This window comes from Periplaneta americana, chromosome 3 (genome assembly GCF_040183065.1).
Source record: "Periplaneta americana isolate PAMFEO1 chromosome 3, P.americana_PAMFEO1_priV1, whole genome shotgun sequence".
Lineage (NCBI taxonomy): Eukaryota > Metazoa > Arthropoda > Insecta > Blattodea > Blattidae > Periplaneta > Periplaneta americana.
The window spans coordinates 208,597,464-208,615,927 of NC_091119.1; the positions used below are offsets into that span (position 1 = coordinate 208,597,464).

Below are 18,464 nucleotides of genomic sequence, written 5' to 3' on the forward strand. Positions count from 1 at the left end.
ATTTATTTCTATAACAAAAATAATTAGCTTACCTTCACTAAGGCATTTTGTGCTTAGCCATGATAATATGAAAGATGATGACCGTGCAGCTTGTTTTCCTCTTCCTAAATTCAGCTCCGATGGTTTCTTTGACATTTTAAAGTGTTGAGAAACAATCTTGGTTGTGGGTAAAAGTCAACTGGAACTGGTCTATAAAAGTAAATTGATTATCAATGCGTTGCTAGACTAGCTAAGATAAGCTATCCGAGCTGGACTGAACTGAACCTTGCAGTGCACTTATATAGGTCGCTGGTCGTGGGAAAATTCTAGGCCTGGTGATGCTGTGGAGGGGAGCGCGGCACGTGCGAGAAATCAGATGTGAGCTGCACTGTTTTTAAATAACCAACCGAAAGCAAGCAAACGAAATACAGAAGATATTATGAATATAATACTCACTCACTGCCGAAAAATGAAATCCATGAGGCTGCTCTCTGCTGCAGGACACATCAGTCACTCTTCGCATGTGCAAGATCTGTCCCTCCCTTCATCCAAGCATCGCGCTCCAGTGTGAGTGTTACACAGAAAACTAATGCAGAGGCTGGCATGGTCTAGAAAAGGGACCCTGGACTTCATGAGAGCCCCAGCTCTGGAAAAATCTGGCATGGAAACGAATTCCTGTATAAAATAATCCAGTTTAAGTGATAATGTAGCTGCGGATATTATTTTATACTCTAAGAGGAATGGATAAATTGCTATCGAAAGGAAATTTTAACTCTGACAAGTGAGTACAACTTTTGAGGTTTCTCTATTGAAAAACGTCACTTTTTGTTGTCAATACTTGTTTTATTTCACATCTACATTACATTTCACTGAGGAACCATCAAAACGAAATTAACATCCTGACCATCAATCATTCTGTTCTAATGGAGATTCACAGCTTGCCCAAGACTTTTGTGCTGCAGCGTGGTCCACGGGGTTATGCCCCTGATTGTGGGCTCCAGCGGTGCAGAGTACACGTCACACGTCAGCTCGTCCAGTCCGATCTCACTGTCCATCTTCGCCTTCTTAACAGCTTCATCTACTACAACTCTGATCTCATTTTCCATTTTCTGCAACAGAACGATCGCTTTAACAACTTAGTAGGAAGTAAAGATGTTCTATTTTTAAAATCCTACAGTGCCACGCAACACAGTCACTAATATCCTCACCAGTCAAGCCATGGCAGCATAACCATTACACCAAAACTTTGGGAAGACAAGAATTGATTTACAGCTAGATAAGCGAAAAGCTCTACACATCAACCAACACAATGCTCTTGTGAAAAAAAAATCGGGAGATTTTACTGCATCTTATTAACACAGTCTGCTTTCTAGGAAAACAAGAATTGGCTTTTCGGGGTCATAACAAGAGTGTGGAATCAGACAATATAGGAAATTATATTGAATATTTAAGTTCCTTAAGTGAATTTGACCATTTACTGGCCAATCATCTTGAGAGTTCAACAGTATTTCGTGGTACTTCTCCCGCAATTCAGAATGACTTAATATTTGCTATAAGTGGGGTTATGATAAAGAACATAAAACCTTTTGTGGCCATTGTTGTTGATGAAACAAGTTACTGCTCTAATCAGAGTCAATTGTCCACTGTTTTAAGATACGTCGACAGTACTGCCAATGTTCAAGAACGGTTTATATTCACAAATGTCAGTTCGGACAAAACTGCTGCTGCTTTGTTTCAGCATGTGGAAGGTGTTATAGCAGAATACAATGTCGGCAATAAGTTAATTGCACAGACATACGATGGTGCTTCAGTTATGGCGGGAAATATTAATGGCTTAAAAACAAAAGTTCAAGAAAAGTATCCTCAAGCACTATTTGTCCATTGTTACAGCCATGTTCTCAATTTAGTTTTGCAACAAACTACTTCATCCATTCCAGAATGCCGCATTTTTTTCAAAACACTGTCGGGTTTAACTGCATTTTTCTCATCATCTCCTAAAAGATCAGAAAACTCAAGGAATTTATGAACAAGAAACTCCCAAAAGTAGTACCAACTAGATTGAATTTTACATCTCGGCTTGTAAATACAGTAAAGGAATACAGAGAAAAACGGACTGCTTTCTTTAAAAATATCATTTGTAATGACTCTGAAGAAAACTGGGATGATGCTGTAAATGTGCAGGCTCAAGGATATTTGAATTTTTTCACACAGTTTCAGAATATATTTCTTCTTGAAGTCTATGCTAGAGTGTTCGCACATACAGATGTGCTCTACAATATTCTTCAGACAAAAAGTCTAGACATAGCATACTACTTGCAAGAGGTATGAAAGTTAAAAAAAAATACTATATCCGAGTTCAGACGTAGTGGGTTTCCGTCCATATGGAGTAATATGGAAAATGAAAATTCTTCAGCCAATACAATGGAACCACCATTAAAGCGAAGAAAAGGAGATGATGAATTGAAATACAGGCAGCTGTACTACAGCATACTGGATCGTATGCACATGGAAATTACTGACAGATTTTCTGATTATGGAAAGCTTCAGTTCACACATCTTCTAGATTCTCAAAAATTTTCTGCTTATAGAGAAAACTTCCCGAATGAGGCACTACACAAATTATTTCAGTCCTATAACGGTCACTTTGATCAAGTGCGTTTGAAAAATGAATTAAGTGTAATATATTCAGCAGAAGTCTTTGATTTTTCGAACAAACCTATCCATGAAATATTATCTGCCATATATGAAAACCAGCTGAACCAAGTTATTCCTGAAGTCCTTAAATTGGCAACATTAATTGTGATAATACCAGCTAGGTCAGCATCGGTAGAAAGAACATTTTCTGCGTTGAAGAGAATAAAATCCTACTGTAGATCAACTCATATGCAAGAACGTTTATCCGACTTGGCACTAATATCCATTGAAAAGTCATTTCTACAGAAACTTTGCAAGTGGCCCAACTGTAATTTCAAGGACGAAGTCATCAACGTATTTTCGTCCCAATCAAGACGTCTGGAATTCACATAAATATGTAAGGAATTTTATTATAGGGATTTTAAAATATATTTTGTGTAATAATAGGGTCAGTGGTAGCCCAAACCCTTTAACCAGTATACGCCACTGGATTCTAGATTGATTCTACTGACGACAAAACAGATTTAAGATAAAGGATCTAAAAACTGCAGCCTGAGAAGTTACAAAGGAGAGGAATTAGAGTCAGAACTAAAAAAAAGCAAAACTGACATTGCTAATATCTCGGAGATCACAAGGAAATGCAAGAAATAGAAAAGTAGTACAGAAATACCAGAAGAAAGTTGGGCATTATCAGGCACTGCAATGATAGTTATTACATTCAAAATGATTCAATATGAAAAACTTATCAGATTACCAGGTAACAATTGGCATTCATACAGTCCTCTCTGTAGATTGAAAACTCAAAAAAGTTTCATAGCCATTGTTCAAGAATTAAAACAGAAAATCAATATCCCGAATTTAAAAGAAAACTTACAAATTAAACCAAACCCTTTAACTCTATTAAATATAGAATATAATCTAAATTTAACAGAAGAAATACTGAAATCAGAAGTAAGCACTGAAATAATGAAACAATTGTCTTTAGAGACAATTAATATTAGATACCCTCCACAAAACTGGCTTCATTTATACACAGACGGATCCTTGATCTCCAGAGAACAAGGTGCCGGTGCAGGTGTTACATGCTGTCTCTTCTCACTTTATAGATCTCTTGGATAAGGAACAACAAGTTTTGATGGAGAAATCGTTGCAATAAATGAAAGTCTCAGGAATCTTCTATGCCACATCAATAAATTTAAGAATGCAGTTATATTCTCAGACTCCAAAGCAGCTATTCTATCAATAGTCTCTAGACACATACCTTCATCTCAAACAGCAGAAATAACTAAAATCCTCTCTCAATTAATATCACTCAATAAAAGAATTGTATTCCAATGGATATCATCCCATTGTGGAATCCTGGGAAACGAGAATGCGGATGCTTTAGCAAAGAAGGGCAGCACTGCTACTTACAGACCTGTTACTAAATCTACGTATTACTCTGTGAAAAGATTTATTAAATCTACATACTTAGATTTCAACAAACAAAATTTGATAACATAATCGCATGGGAAAAATCTACATACTTAGATTTCAACAAACAAAATTTGATAACATAATCGCATGGGAAAAAATGGAACTCTCTGCATCATAATCCCCAGTTAATTCCCGATTCACCACGAAAGTCGTCTGTAGCTGCATTTAGATTGGCACAGGCCATGATTGTTTGGCCAAACACCTGCATAGAATTGGAATATATCATGCAAATCTAGTCTTTCAGGTAAAGCTCCCTGTAAAGCAGATTTGAATAATTTCAAGGGAAAAATTGTTCCGGGGCCGGGTGTCGGGACGTTTGGTTGAACGTACCAGAACTCTACCAACTGAGCTACCCGGGAACTCCACCCGACACCCAATACCCGGCCCCGGAACAATTTTCCCCTTGAAATTATTGGAATATATCAGTCCCCTAACTGCCCATTGTGCAACTCAAACCAAGAAATGGATTCGGAACACCTCAAAATCTGTGCTTCAGTAGCTAACCATGATAATATCTTTGAAAAATATTGGAGTGCAAGAGGTCAAATGACTTTGTTGTCAAACGCCTGGCATTAGAAAACAACAACAACATTCAAAATAAAATCCTGGATAACAATATTAATATGCTCTTTCTTTATATCTCTCGATTATTTAACACTTGCACAAGTATTTATGTACAGAATATCAAACAGAAAATAATACATAAATGTTACCTTCAATTCATCAGCTGTCACAAGACCTGTCGTAAGAATCTTCTCCTTGAAGGACGTGATGGGGTCCCTCGTCTGCCGGACCTCTTGAACTTCTTCCCTGGTCCGGTAACTAGTGCCGGGGTCAGACATGGAATGTCCGCTGTAACGGTAAGTCATTGTCTCCAGAACCATGGGGCCCTTCCCGGAGATGCAATGGTTGATGGAAAACTGTGTAGCCTCTCGAACCGCCAGCACGTCCATTCCATCCACCTGGAAGAAAACAAAAGAATCCATCTTCCTTCAAGCTAACCAGTCAGATTTTCTAAATCTTCTCAGTTCATGAAAAATTCTCTATTGCATTCATGATAACCCAGCCAGCATAACTATTATTCCGAACAATACATAAAAACAGCTTTGATGTGTTGCATTTCAAAGCAACTGCATGACCTAAAACTCCCCCTTTTGTACATGAAATGGTTTCTTACTTTAATTTAAATGCTACTTTTACCGAAGTGATTTAACAAGTGTTCTAACTTCTGAATAACCCCATATAATTACAGTAGAACCTCTATTATCCGCAGTAATGAAGGAGGTGGGACGAAGAAATAGGATAATTCGTACCATAAAAGATTTTCATAAATTTAGTGAATGATACTTACACTTCCGTAATTTCCTCCATAGTCTTGTATTTAAGACGCCAGGTAGCGGATCAGAAGTTCACTAATTTAAGTCTGGTTGTCAGCGACAGGTATCAAGAGACAAGGAAACTTCTTGTAACGGTTGTCTGCGGAAAGATAGTATTGTAGATTTACATACCTTTTACACTACAATCTTGTATTCTGATGCAAGATGAGCCACAGTTTCTCTTTCTCCAAACCACTCAATTATTTACACTTTTTTTTTTTTAGTGCATAGCACAAGAAGGTATCTTTTGACACCTGTAGAAGACATTTTATATAGAAGTTACAACTCGAACAGTAGACCATACTGAGTAATAATATTCTTTAGAAAAAATAACTTGCTAATACAATGTTCATTTCCCCTCCTGCTTAAAAAAGTCCCTTGTGCAGACACTTGTATTTCCCTATTTTGACTATGCTGACATTTTACTGACTGACCTCTCCAGCGACAAAACGAAACTTCAACGTGCTCATAATTTGTGTGTACGTTTTGTAAGCAATGTTCGTAAATATGATCATATTACCCCATCCCTGGAAACAATAGGTTGGCTTAATCTAGATAAGAAAAGAAATTTACATTCACTTCTCCTTCACTTCGAAATCTTGAACTCTTCTATTCCTTCGTACCTGTCGTCTCGCTTCACTTACCTTTCTTCCCACCACAATCTGAACACACGCTCTCGCCATGAAACAATACTAACAATACCATCCCATCGCATCTCCTCATACTCATCCTCTTTCACAATAGCCCTGCCAAGACTCTGGAATTCGCTACCTGCTAGCATCAGGGACTGTCGAAATAAAATTGAATTCAAACGCAAACTTACCAGGCACTTGGTCAGTAATTGATTTCTTGTAAATAGTTTCCTTAATCTATCACAAAATATTTCAATATCCAGTAATTTCATCACTATACAATTTTGTTATTCTAGGTTTAATTTGTAATTCAGTAAATATAAAATATTCTTTGTTTTTGTATGATAAATTATCTAGCTTTAATTAGTGAGGTAATCTTTTCGTACTTTGATTTTTATTGTAATTGTAATTGTAAATTTAATACTAATTGTAATTTTACTTGTAATTGTAATTGTAAATTTAATACTAATTGTAATTTTATTTGTAATTGCAATTGTAAATTTAATTACTAATTGTAATTTTATTCTTCATACTAGCCGTACCTGTGCGCTCCGCTGCACCCATTAGAAATAAATATAAAGTAATTACATAATTAAAATAGGACATTTGATCCAGGGAACATTCGTGTTTGATATAAGGATAAATCGTTTAATATGTTACTTAATTTAAATTGTATTTGCATAATTAAAATGCGATCATTTTGATCCAGAGACACTCATTTGGTCATAAAAATTATTTTAGGAAATACAGGAAACGAATGTACAGAATAGCCTATCAAGTTTTCTATGCATAAGAAGCTATTTTAATCTTACCTGTCCTCGATTCACTCAGAAGTTACTGTAATAACATTATAGCATTATGTCCATCTAGAGAAACTACACTTTCCAATGGTAAATTAATAATTAATTATACAAATCGGTTAATTTAGCTTCTGATATTACTTCATACAAACACAGAAACATTATCTGTAGGCTTTCTTTCATAGCTTTCGATTGTTGCTGTCCAAGGCCCCTTATAGACGAAGTCATTTGTTTTTTAATTCATTACACGGCCTTAGATGGCAGTTATTTTAATTTTAAAACTTATTTATCTCATTAAATATCAGTCCTATCAAAATTTTTCAAGGGATAAAACTTATCGGAAATTATTTTTAAAGAAACCTTTGTTATGTAACATTTTTCACAAAAATCAATAATAAGCGAGATATTTCGATTTATTTAATTCAGGCCCCCTTATAACCCCCCTTTTAAATAATGTATTTTAAATGCCATATAGCCTAAAATCTATGTTACAGCGAACTTAATTTATATTCCAATTTTCATATAAATCGGTTCAGCCATTATCGCGTGAAAAGGTAACAAACATACAGATAGACAGACAGACATACAAACAAAAATTTCAAAAAAGCGATTTTCGGTTTCAGGGTGGTTAATTATATATGTTAGGACCAATTAGTTTTGGAAAATCGAAAATTACCAGAAAAATTTCGGCTACAGATTTATTATTAGTATAGATTATAGTTGGAATCTCCTGGTAGAGGGGCAGAGAAGGCCTGATGGCCTTATCTCTACCAGGTTAAATAAATAAATACTACTACTAAATACTAAATACTACAATGTACAGTACTTCATATATTTCTGTAGCAAAGAAAAAAAAAACGCCAGATAATCCACCAATCAGTTAATAGGGTGACGGATAATCGGGGTTCTACTGTATTTCATTTAAAATTTGTAAAAGCAACCCAAATCTGAACTTTTTAAAATCATAAATTTGAGGATTTGACTGACAAAATTGTTCCTACTTGTAAATTAAGTGACTACATACCCAGATCCCAGGAATGTAGTCGCCTCTCGTGTAATACAAAGTGCTGGCCGACCCCCTCTCTGAACTGGTGCCCATTCCATAGCCATTGTTCTCGCAAACAAAGATGCAGGGGATGTCCCACAGCTTGGCCATGTTATATACTTCGAATATCTGACCCTGGTTGGCAGCACCGTCACCATAAAGTGCCAAACACACGCCGTCGGATCCGGAGTATTTCGCTGCAAATGCTATCCCCACTCCTAGAGGGACCTGTGCACACACGTCACACCACACAACTGTTGCATCATTTATTGCTATAGGGAACAGAAAACATGAAGCTTAACATCATCTGATTGAGGTTCTGGCTGATATGTACATCTTTTATCAGGCAGTACATCTTACTTGATGATATGTGTTAGAGGAAGAACAGTTGTTTGTATGCATCTGAAGTCTGACTAGTGTAATACCGGTATGTAGTTAGTCGGCAAATCAGTGGCAAAGCATCAAGGTAGGCAGGGTAAGCTGAGCTTTCCCAAATATTTTCGAGGAAGGGACAAGATCAATTTAGAATTTAGTTAATTAAAAACAGAGTACTTAGTAAACTTACTTTTGCAAAGTTAAAATGTTTATATTTCTGTACTGTGTTAATAGGTTAATATTAATATTAAGCGTATATACAAGTTAGCAGATATCCTGATGCTAACCTATCAATTAGGTATATTACTTCAACGTGTGTAGCATCAAAACCCATGTGGATTTAAAGTTCCTTGATTTTACATTTTCCTTGATTTTGCATTGATTTTATTTTAAGTAAACTCTTCAAAACTGTAAAATCCAGGTCTGACTGTAGCCTACATCAAATTTTCTTACTACAAACAAAATATGTTTTATTACATGAGGATATTCAACAAGTTTTACAACAGAGCAACAATCATTTCTTAAAGTAGTACCCAGGACTTGTTTCTATTTCCGAGATGGGAAAGAAAACAAATCAGAGGTCTCAAGTTCAATTTCATTCGAATTTGTTCCATTTAATATAAAATGACATGTATATAACAAATCTATATGAATGTGGAAGCATCAATCTTGAAAAAGAGGAGATTGCGTTATTGATAAACGCAACAAACCAGTGAAATTTCCAGCACTACTAAATTTTCCACAAAATTAAATTTCCTCTTAACTTAAATAAATGTAACAAAGGTGAACATAATTCTTCACATACCTGTGCTCCCACAATACCGTTGCCGCCGTAGAAGTTCTTGCAGTACATGTGCATGGAGCCACCTTTGCCCCGTGCACAGCCAGACTGGCGCCCCGTCAGCTCCGCGACCACTCCCAGGGGCTCCACCCCCATGAGGTAGGTCCAGCCGTGCACTCGGTACGCTGAGATGATCGAGTCCTGAGGACGCATGGCTGCCTTCATCCCCACGGCGCACGCTTCCTGTGCACACAATGCACACTTCATCCGGGGCACAGTTACTGATGTATTCCAAAGTCATCGAGTGCATATATGGTTCACGCAACTTGTCTGTTCCTTATCAAGCATTTTATGGCTGTGTATTCGAAAGTATTGTTCATAAAGAGGATCAATTTCAAAATATACATTTGCTTTATATGTATATCTGTTACAAAACTTATGTGTTCTTCATTAATAAAACTAGAAAATGTTTTCTTCAAACTAAACTTCTAACTTCATTTTACCAGTTCTGCATTTCACTATGTTCTATGCTGAAAAATCATTCATCTGGAATAATTTAAAAGGTGTGACAGAAATTAGTAAATAACAGCAGCATAGTCTTCTTCTCTTGCATGCCTTCAATATGAAACAGCCATCTGTATACAGTATTTGGAATGTACTGCAAACATCTGCTAGCTTTATATTGCATTCGAAGGGTGGAGAAGTAAATTTTTATGCACTTTGAAACTTTCTCGTTTCTGGCTACATTATCGTTGTAACAATCTCAATTTTTTTATTCTGATGTTTTCATTGGTTCATTAAACATAACATTATAACAAAGCATTGCATATGTAAATAGACAATCTGGTTTATTAAATCAAACATTTATTCTAGGTAATATTAATACTGCAACAAAAAACAAATATCTATTGATCATTAACATTACTGGACTTGTAGCCAATTCACAAACTCATTACACTGATGACAGCTACACCAGTCAGGGTCAACGGATGAAGACGTTGGCTGTAATCAATGTATAAATTACACAACTCACACATTAATCTTCAGTTTTCGACTACATCTGTGGAATGGACAACTTAGCCTTCTGAGTCCTGAGACATTTGTTGTTTTATTTTTAAAGTTCAATATAATTTTACACTTCAAAAAAAAGTCATTGACATGAGGAAAAATGCTGGCAAAATTCTGCAGGTTACAGTTAGGTCACAAATGCAGTTATATTGTATTATACTCTCAGGACTTGGGAGGTTAGAGGAATTAATTGCATTCCTCTCAGTCATGAAGTTTTACAATTATGATGAACATTTTAAATAAAACGTTGACTCAACTGACCTGGCCTGAGTAAAGATGGCAGAATCCCCTGACGATCTTCTCCTTGTATAGATTGCCAGCAGCTGTCTCCAGCCTCCTGATCGTGTGCATCTGTTTGTACATGTGCAAGGCATCGTCTCTCGTCACGCTCACCGTGTTTGAAGGCCCCGAATCTAGTCGGTGCAAGCGGAATGGCTGCAACATGATGAACAACATTATCCATCATAAACATCAAATGAACACTGAACTGCAAGGATCGCTGTTACTGCTTACCCAACTTTCTTTGCTATTTGTTTAAGAAAGTCATATAATGATAATGATGATGATAATTTTAAGTTTTCAATCAAAGTGTTAATGTGAACTAGAATCAATAATAATTTGATAATTTAATAATAATGACAATAATCATAATGATGATGTTGATGCTGATGATAAGGAAAACATTTACTAAAATGTTATCTTAAGTGTATTATTATATAATACCCCTCATTTCTCGTGAAAAACAACAACTGAATAGACTATAGTGGACTATAGTGGACTTTATTTTGTCAGCAAACAGCTGGATATATTAAGAAGATTGATTGATTGATTGATAAATGTGGAAGGTGGAAAATTGGAAAACAAGAAAATGATCATTCAGAAGCCAAAAAAAAAAAAAAACAAGAAAATAACAATTCAGAAGGCGCAAAAACGTGGATCTGGTGCGGAATGTTAAAATCAATTGGAGGAATAAAGAGTCAAATACTGATGTTTTTAAACGGGTACTGTAAACGAAAACAAAACATTAATGAAGAAATTAGAGAAAATTTTAATGAAAATTCATTGGTCACACAATCAGACATAACACATTTCTAGTTAATATAGTGGATTAAAGCGTGTATAAACAAACTTGACAAAATATATGGAAGGAAAAATTATGGCAAGAAAGAAAGAGGAAGACTAAAAGAAAATACTTGAAAGACATGCTCAGTAGAATGAAGTGCAGAGGAAGAGAAACATGAGTGAAGAGACGAGATCAAGCCTTTAGAATTAATTGACTGGTTGATTAATAATAATAATAATAATAATAATAATAATAATAATAACAACAACAATAATAATAATAATAAACTTTTTATTCTGTTCTCAAGTTTTTATCTTCCCGTTTTTTAACCAGTAATTAAAAAATCATTTTGTACAAAACATTAAGTCAACCTGTACTATTATATGGATCGGAAATATGGACCTTAACTAAAAAGGGAAAACACAAATTAATGATTTTTGAAAACAAAGTGTTGAGGAAAATTTTTGGTCCAATTTTTTACCCACTTAAAAATAAGTGGAAAATTCAACATAATAAATTATATTCACAAACTTTATAATCAACTGTCAATTTTAGATGTAATACGGACCAGAAGATTGAATTGAGCAGACATGTTATACGTACGGATGACTCCAGCAGGGCAAAACGAATATATATGAACACCTTTAACAGAAGGCCACTGGGAAGACCTCGAAGTAGATGGAAAGATGAAATTCACAAGGAATGTATGGAAATGGGAATTACAAACTGCGAGGAACTAGCAAAAGACAGAACAGAGTGGAAGTGTTTTGTGAAATCGACATGCTCCATAATGTCCTTTGATTGATTGATTGATTAACATCACGAAAGAAATTCCTTAGTACAATTTTTCAATTGCACCCTCACTAACTACGCACTAATCACGTGCTAATGTAACTAATAGCAACAGGAGGTACTATCCATCTTTATTAGTGTAAATGCAGATATCAGGGGGGGGGGGGGAACTTCAGCTTCCTTGAATACCAGAACAAATGCAAATTTATTACATCTATTTGAGTTTATATAAAATTATGATCTGACGATCATAACACATCCCATTTCCTGTGTAAGACTAATTAATTATGTAAAGTGAAATCAAGTGTAAGGGTCTGATGATGCTCTCATGAGAGCGAAAATGTTTGTCTAAGTAGAACATTAATGGTGATAAGTTAAATTGACGGAAACTATATCTAAATTAAAATATATAAATAATCACAAAAAGCTCAAATCCCAAAGCTTTCCTCTGCAATAGACAAATAACAATAAATTATATTGGATTATTACTATTTAATACGAGAAAAATTCGTACCGGCACCGGGAATCGAACCCAGTACCTCTCAGCTCTGCGCGCTGAGCACTCTTTGCAACTGAGCTATGCCGGGACACAATCCATGGCGCCGGCCGAACCTCTCTCGTAATGCTTTGTAATCAGTTGTCATGAACTGATGTTGAATATGGCCACAGTCATTTAAATATGCGCTCCTGCATATATGACTTGTATTGTCTCAAATGCAGGTAGTAAGGCGTAAAAGCATTATGAGAGAGGTTCGGCCGGCGCCGTGGATCGTGTCTCGGCATAGCTCAGTTGGAAAGAGCACTCAGCACGCAGAGCTGAGAGGTCCTGGGTTTGATTCCCGGTGCCGGTACGAATTTTTCTCGTATTAAATAGTAATAATACATATTGACTACTTCATAGTAGCTGTGTAGTATTCAATGAGGTGGGCGAGACCTCATACAAAATGAATATGTGATGTATATTGGATTAGTTGTGAAAAACAGAAAAGGAAAGTCTGTAAAGTAACAAACAGGTTTACATGAAAAGTGACGGATCAGAACTGTTTGCTGTGCAGCTTTAACCACATGCGAATACGGTCCCAAGCAAGGAGTTCTGCACGACAATGGCCAGTTAGTTTAGAACGGGATATATTTTATAAATCTGTCTAACTTATGAATTTTGTGGAGTACTGGAACCTTTTTTTCGTAGAAAAAAATGTGCTAGACAGAACTAATATCTAGCTATAATACAAAATTCACATTGCATTGAATAACACTACATTGCAAACAAGACGAAGACCATGGTTACCGTAAGGAAAGTAAAGAAGGTAAACTTGCGAATTCTAAATGAGGCAGTGGAGCAAGTGGACAGTTTCAAATACTTGGGTGTACTATAAGCAGTAACATGAGCTGCTGCGAGGAAGTCAAAAGGAGGATAACAATGACAAAGGAAGCTTTTAATAGGAAAAGGAGCATCTCCTGCGGACCTCTGGAGAAAGAACTGTGTGAAGTGTGGGACAGAAACTTGGACATCGCGAAGAAGTGAAGAGAAACGAATAGAAGCATTTGAAATGTGGATATGGAGAAGGATGGAGCGTGTGAAATGGACAGAGTAAGAAACGAAGCTGTGTTGGAAAGAGTGGGTGATGAAGAATAATGCCGAAACTGATCAGAAGAGAAAAAGAAATTGACTAGATCACTGGCTGAGAAGAAACTGCCTATTGAAGGATGCACTGGAAAGAATGGTGAACCGGAGAAAAGTTCCGGGCAGAAGAAGATATCAGCTGATAGACAACATTAAGATATATGGATCATATGTGGAGAGAAAGAGGAAAGACTGGAGAATGCTGGGTTTGCAGTGAAAGACATGAATGAGTTGGACAACGTGACAATCTTAAATCACACTTATTAGGAAGACTTATTTTAATAGGTTGGTATTACTGTTAGGATATAATTATTATCATCAACATTATACTTATTAACAGTGCTCTCCAAAATGCCGTACAATAAGTTTAGTTACTCTATTTTCAGGAAGATATTAGAAACGATAAAAATACTTCAGACATGTTCACTGCAGTTAAGATTATTCTACCCCAAATCTATTATCATAAGGCCTGGGAAAGGGGAAGCAAGAACACACAACTGATACTTCTGCAAAATTCCGTAACAAAATACACTCACTTCATTGCTCTGCACAGTATCAACCAATCACAGCAATGTCGTACTTATGTTCGTTAGAGTGAAAAATATTACAGCATGTAATTGATAATGAAGCTTTCCTGTACTAATCCACGAAGGGTTAATACTGGACGAGACATTGCAATGGGAGCAGGCATTAACTCTGCTACACATAAGAGCACTGCCACACGCATACCTTTTACCTTTATTTCGAATGTGGCTTCAGTTGCATAGTTGTTACTGCAGGGCACCAGCGACAATGGCTTTCGTCTCTAGGAACAGACAAACGACTTTAGTAACATCACTTGATGGAACAGAGTACACTCTCAGTTCTCATGTAAGACTGCCTTTCCATAATTTTATGTTTCTTACAGAATGCTTAGGTCTCACATTCTTTTCATGCATGTAAATATTTCCCTATCAAAGCTACATAGTACAACACGTGAAGGTTGTCACACTGTTAAAAGAAACTACGTTATCAGTAGGGCTAGGATTTTGATGAAATTGCATCTTTTTTCTAGTAAGACAGAAACATAGCTGCTTTAGTATTTATGTGTTATGTGATAAACTGAGGGTTAGACATATTTGTTAGGGCATTTTTTGCCTGTTTCAACTCATAAGAGCATTTTTTGTTTTATTCGGTCATTTTTTAGGAATTTTCATTTAATTTTGGCCATAAATCCCCATTATTAATGTAAAATAATGTTTATTTCCTTTGATATTTTCTTTACATATTTTGTCCATTAATACCCATTATTTTGTATAATATTTTAATCGTTTTTCTACACAAATATTGCCATTTTAACGTAGTACATCCCCATGTAATGGATCAGTCCAACCACCCCTTCAATATAGACTCCTCTATAACTGCTAATTCCGGATAAGACTGGCCTTGTGGTGGACTACATGGAAACTAAAAGTAAAGTACAGCCCATGAAGGGCCAAGATCGACCAGCTGACTGCTGACCTCACGTCCACATGCCGACGCAGAGGTGAACAATCATACATGGAAACTACATCAGATAAAATAATTAAAGTGTACTACTTAGAAAAATTATGTAACATTTAATTTAATTACTAGTCTAAATATTAAGTAGTACAAAACCTCTTTTCCTACTAAGCCAATTATGTAAGATCAATTTTTAGGGCATTTTTGAAAGATTTTAGGTCATAAATGCATTGTTTTTAGGACATTTTTTCATGATTTATAGGTCATCAAAATCCTAGCCCTACGTTACCAGCAACACAAATTAACAGCTGCTTGCATTGTAAGGGTGATTTAATCATTTTTACTGTTTCAAGCCTTCCATATGTCGTTGTATATCACCATTTTCTTTCAATTCTGCTGTAATGTGACATGAAGATTAATTTGGTGCAATCATATTTAGAAGAGGTAGGCAACAGCACATCCAGTTTCAAAATGTCGTGTTAGTAGAAATTCTTTACTGCTGTTCACAAAGTCGCAAATAATCATCCCCTACCAACGAATATCCATAGCATATTAATCTAATTTCCCTTCATTAGAAATGGCCAAGATTAAGTCAGAAATAACAGCTGTAAAAATGGCCATATATGGGTCACAAAGTCATCACTCATCACAGAGTAGATAAATAACCACAACATATCTAGCTTACATTCATAACTGATGGCTCTTCAAATAGAACATCAAATGACCTCAGAGTATGAGAATAACAATAGCACACGCCATTATCTTAAATTAAAGCCTGCAGAAATGTCAAAATATTCTCCTTAGCAACTGCTACATATGTCTTCAGCAGTTGATATTAATAAATTACAACACAGCAAGTGTTACAATCAACCACTATTCATTTTATAGAGAGATCAACGGTTTTTCACGCACATAATCTGTATACATTCTAATGTATTAAATAATGACTTTGTTAAAGTTGCATTCTTTCATACATTATGATAAACAATACTCGTAACTAACACGAGAATGGGATCGAAGAAAGTCATCAGTTTTTCGAAATTATTTTTCTACATTCATTCATGAATGAATCATTCTTCAACTGCTTCAAGACATAGCACACTCAATGAAAAACCAAATACCAATATGAAACAGAAATACTGAGGACTCTGAACAAAGAAACACAAAACAAAAGCTACTCCAGTGTAAGAGAAAAGCCATACAATAGAATTCAAGAAAAGAAACAGTGCCTCACTTCAGACTAGCTACAAGACGGTTGCTGGCATAACATCTGCAAAGATAGGGGACAAATTTTGTGCAAATTCTGTTACACTGTAAAAATATTAAACGCTGAACATTTTCTGGAATGCTCGAAGTTGAATAAGTATGTTCCTGACAAGTCACGTAAATTGTATTGGCTGTAATCAAAATCCCTCAAATTAGATCAACACTCTGTGAAGCCCTACATTAGGCACAGTAACAATGAACTGCTTAAATACTAAGTCCAACTTCGAATCATTATCACACACTTAAGAAATAGGAATGACGTCATAAGACAACACATGACAGTGTAGAAAGTGAAAGCTTCCTGTAGCTGCAATACTCTTAAAAGTTAAATTTCTTGATTCTGCCCAAAAGCTAATAGCATTACCGCATGTTTACAGAGCGATCTGATGCAAGTTGAAAACATGACCAGCTGTAGTTCTGCTCGCAGCACACTCAACGCGGTCTATTTATAGCTTAGCAGACCACCTGAGGCTATGAATAGCTAGACAGGCTGCTTTGCTGTGGGGCTGACACAAGCTCTCACTTCGTAATATCTTTGCAACAAACTGACAAAAGCTTCCCAGAGAGTCAGAACCATGTAGACTTCAAGAATGGAGGAACAAATTACAAATAAAAAAGAACCATTTTCTTTTGTGAACATGGCTTTACTCCAAGAGTTATAAATGATATATATTGGAATATATTCTTTATTGATAACTGATGAAATCTCACGATTATTTATCTGTTGTGACTTGCATAGTTTTATTTATTTTTATTTTATTTTAGTAGGTTGTTTTATGATGCTTTATCAACAGCTTAGGTTATTTAACGTCTGAATGAGATGAAGGTGATAATGCCGGTGAAATGAGTCCAGGGTCCAGCACCAAAAGTTACCCAGCATTTGCTCATATTGGGTTGAGAGAAAACCCTGGAAAAAACCTCAACCAGGTAACTTGCCCCAACCGGGAATCGAACCCGGGCCACCTGGTTTCACGGCCAGATGTGCTAACCGTTATTCCACAGGTGTGGACGCATAGTTTTATGACAATTGTATGGCCAGAGATCTCATGATCATTATTTTAACTATCCTGACCTGATTACTTTTGGTGAAAGGTGGTCAATTCCAAAGGCCACTTATCAAAGATTGTAACATTTGTGATTCAATAATACTAATGTGCCACCACGGTGGTCTAGTGGCTAAAGTGCTGGACTTACAATCCTGTGGACCCGGGTTCGAGCCCCGGTGTATCCCAATTTATAACTTGTGTTGGGCAAGTCCGTGACCCAGGTAACACAGGGTTTTTCTCCAGATGCTCCGGTTCTCCTGTGACATCTCCACAATCATCTCAACTCATCGCGGGTGTAGCGTAGACCAGCCTCCTATGGCGCACCCTGGGCAACGACTCTGTCAGTAAATTGTATACATAGCTGGCTTTGTATGGGTGAATGACGTAAGTACCCGCCATTAGTAAAATAAAATACTAATGCAATGAAATTCTCCCAATGTTATTCTAACACTAAAAACGCTAGTGTACTTGGAGTGGACAAGTTCCGTGCCCTATTCGTAAGGCAACACAAGTTTGGAGCAGGACTGTCACCACTCAAATGGCAGAACCTCGTCCGATTTTTAAATACAGTAGAACTTGGTTATAGCGACCTCGTTTTGTGCAACACCTCACCTATAACGTCAAATATTCTGTGGTCTCAACTAATTCCCCATAAGACATATGCTTTCCTACCTTGCTTAATACGACAAACGCATATGCGTCTACCTCGCATATAACGTCATTTTCAACCTCAGTTTGGAATAAGAATTTCTGAGAACCAAAGTATTTTAAGAAATATTTTGTTGAAATCTGACCCTGACAAAATTTTTTACTGTCCCCTTCTATCATAGACCTCTGGAATGCAGGCAGATTCCCCACCCCATTGCAACCTGCCCGAATTCATGCGGTATTAGATCAGTTTCGACAGAAAGTTGTCACTAAGTGCACGCATTTTAACGCAGTATGGCCACTAAAAGAAGTGAGTGAATTATGAACTTGTTCTATGAAGCTAGGGAAGGGAGCAGTGAAATTGCAACTGAAATTAT

General features: G+C 36.3%; 1 protein-coding gene and 1 long non-coding RNA gene across 3 annotated transcripts in view; one reads left to right on the top strand and one right to left on the bottom strand.

The window, feature by feature from the left end:
• Positions 1-765: 765 nt before the first annotated feature.
• LOC138696993 (probable pyruvate dehydrogenase E1 component subunit alpha, mitochondrial) lies at positions 766-16,910 on the bottom strand. 2 transcript variants are annotated; one of them, XM_069822575.1, is made up of 7 exons: positions 16,758-16,910; positions 14,382-14,450; positions 10,428-10,601; positions 9,123-9,341; positions 7,922-8,170; positions 4,803-5,051; positions 766-1,088 (listed from the first exon to the last, which is right to left on the bottom strand). In XM_069822575.1, the coding sequence occupies exons 1-7, from the start codon at positions 16,794-16,796 to the stop codon at positions 900-902; spliced, it is 1,188 nt and encodes a 395-aa protein (XP_069678676.1). In that variant the 5' UTR covers positions 16,797-16,910; the 3' UTR covers positions 766-899. The 2 variants fall into 2 exon arrangements, with proteins under 2 accessions (XP_069678676.1, XP_069678677.1); XM_069822576.1 differs by lacking the exon at positions 16,758-16,910 and adding an exon at positions 16,362-16,380.
• Positions 1,652-18,464, top strand: part of LOC138696994 (uncharacterized) — a 164,614-nt gene continuing 147,801 nt past the window's right edge. Inside the window, exon 1 of the long non-coding RNA XR_011331509.1 lies at positions 1,652-2,272. This is a non-coding gene — a long non-coding RNA (uncharacterized lncRNA). The remainder of the gene's footprint in view (positions 2,273-18,464) is intronic.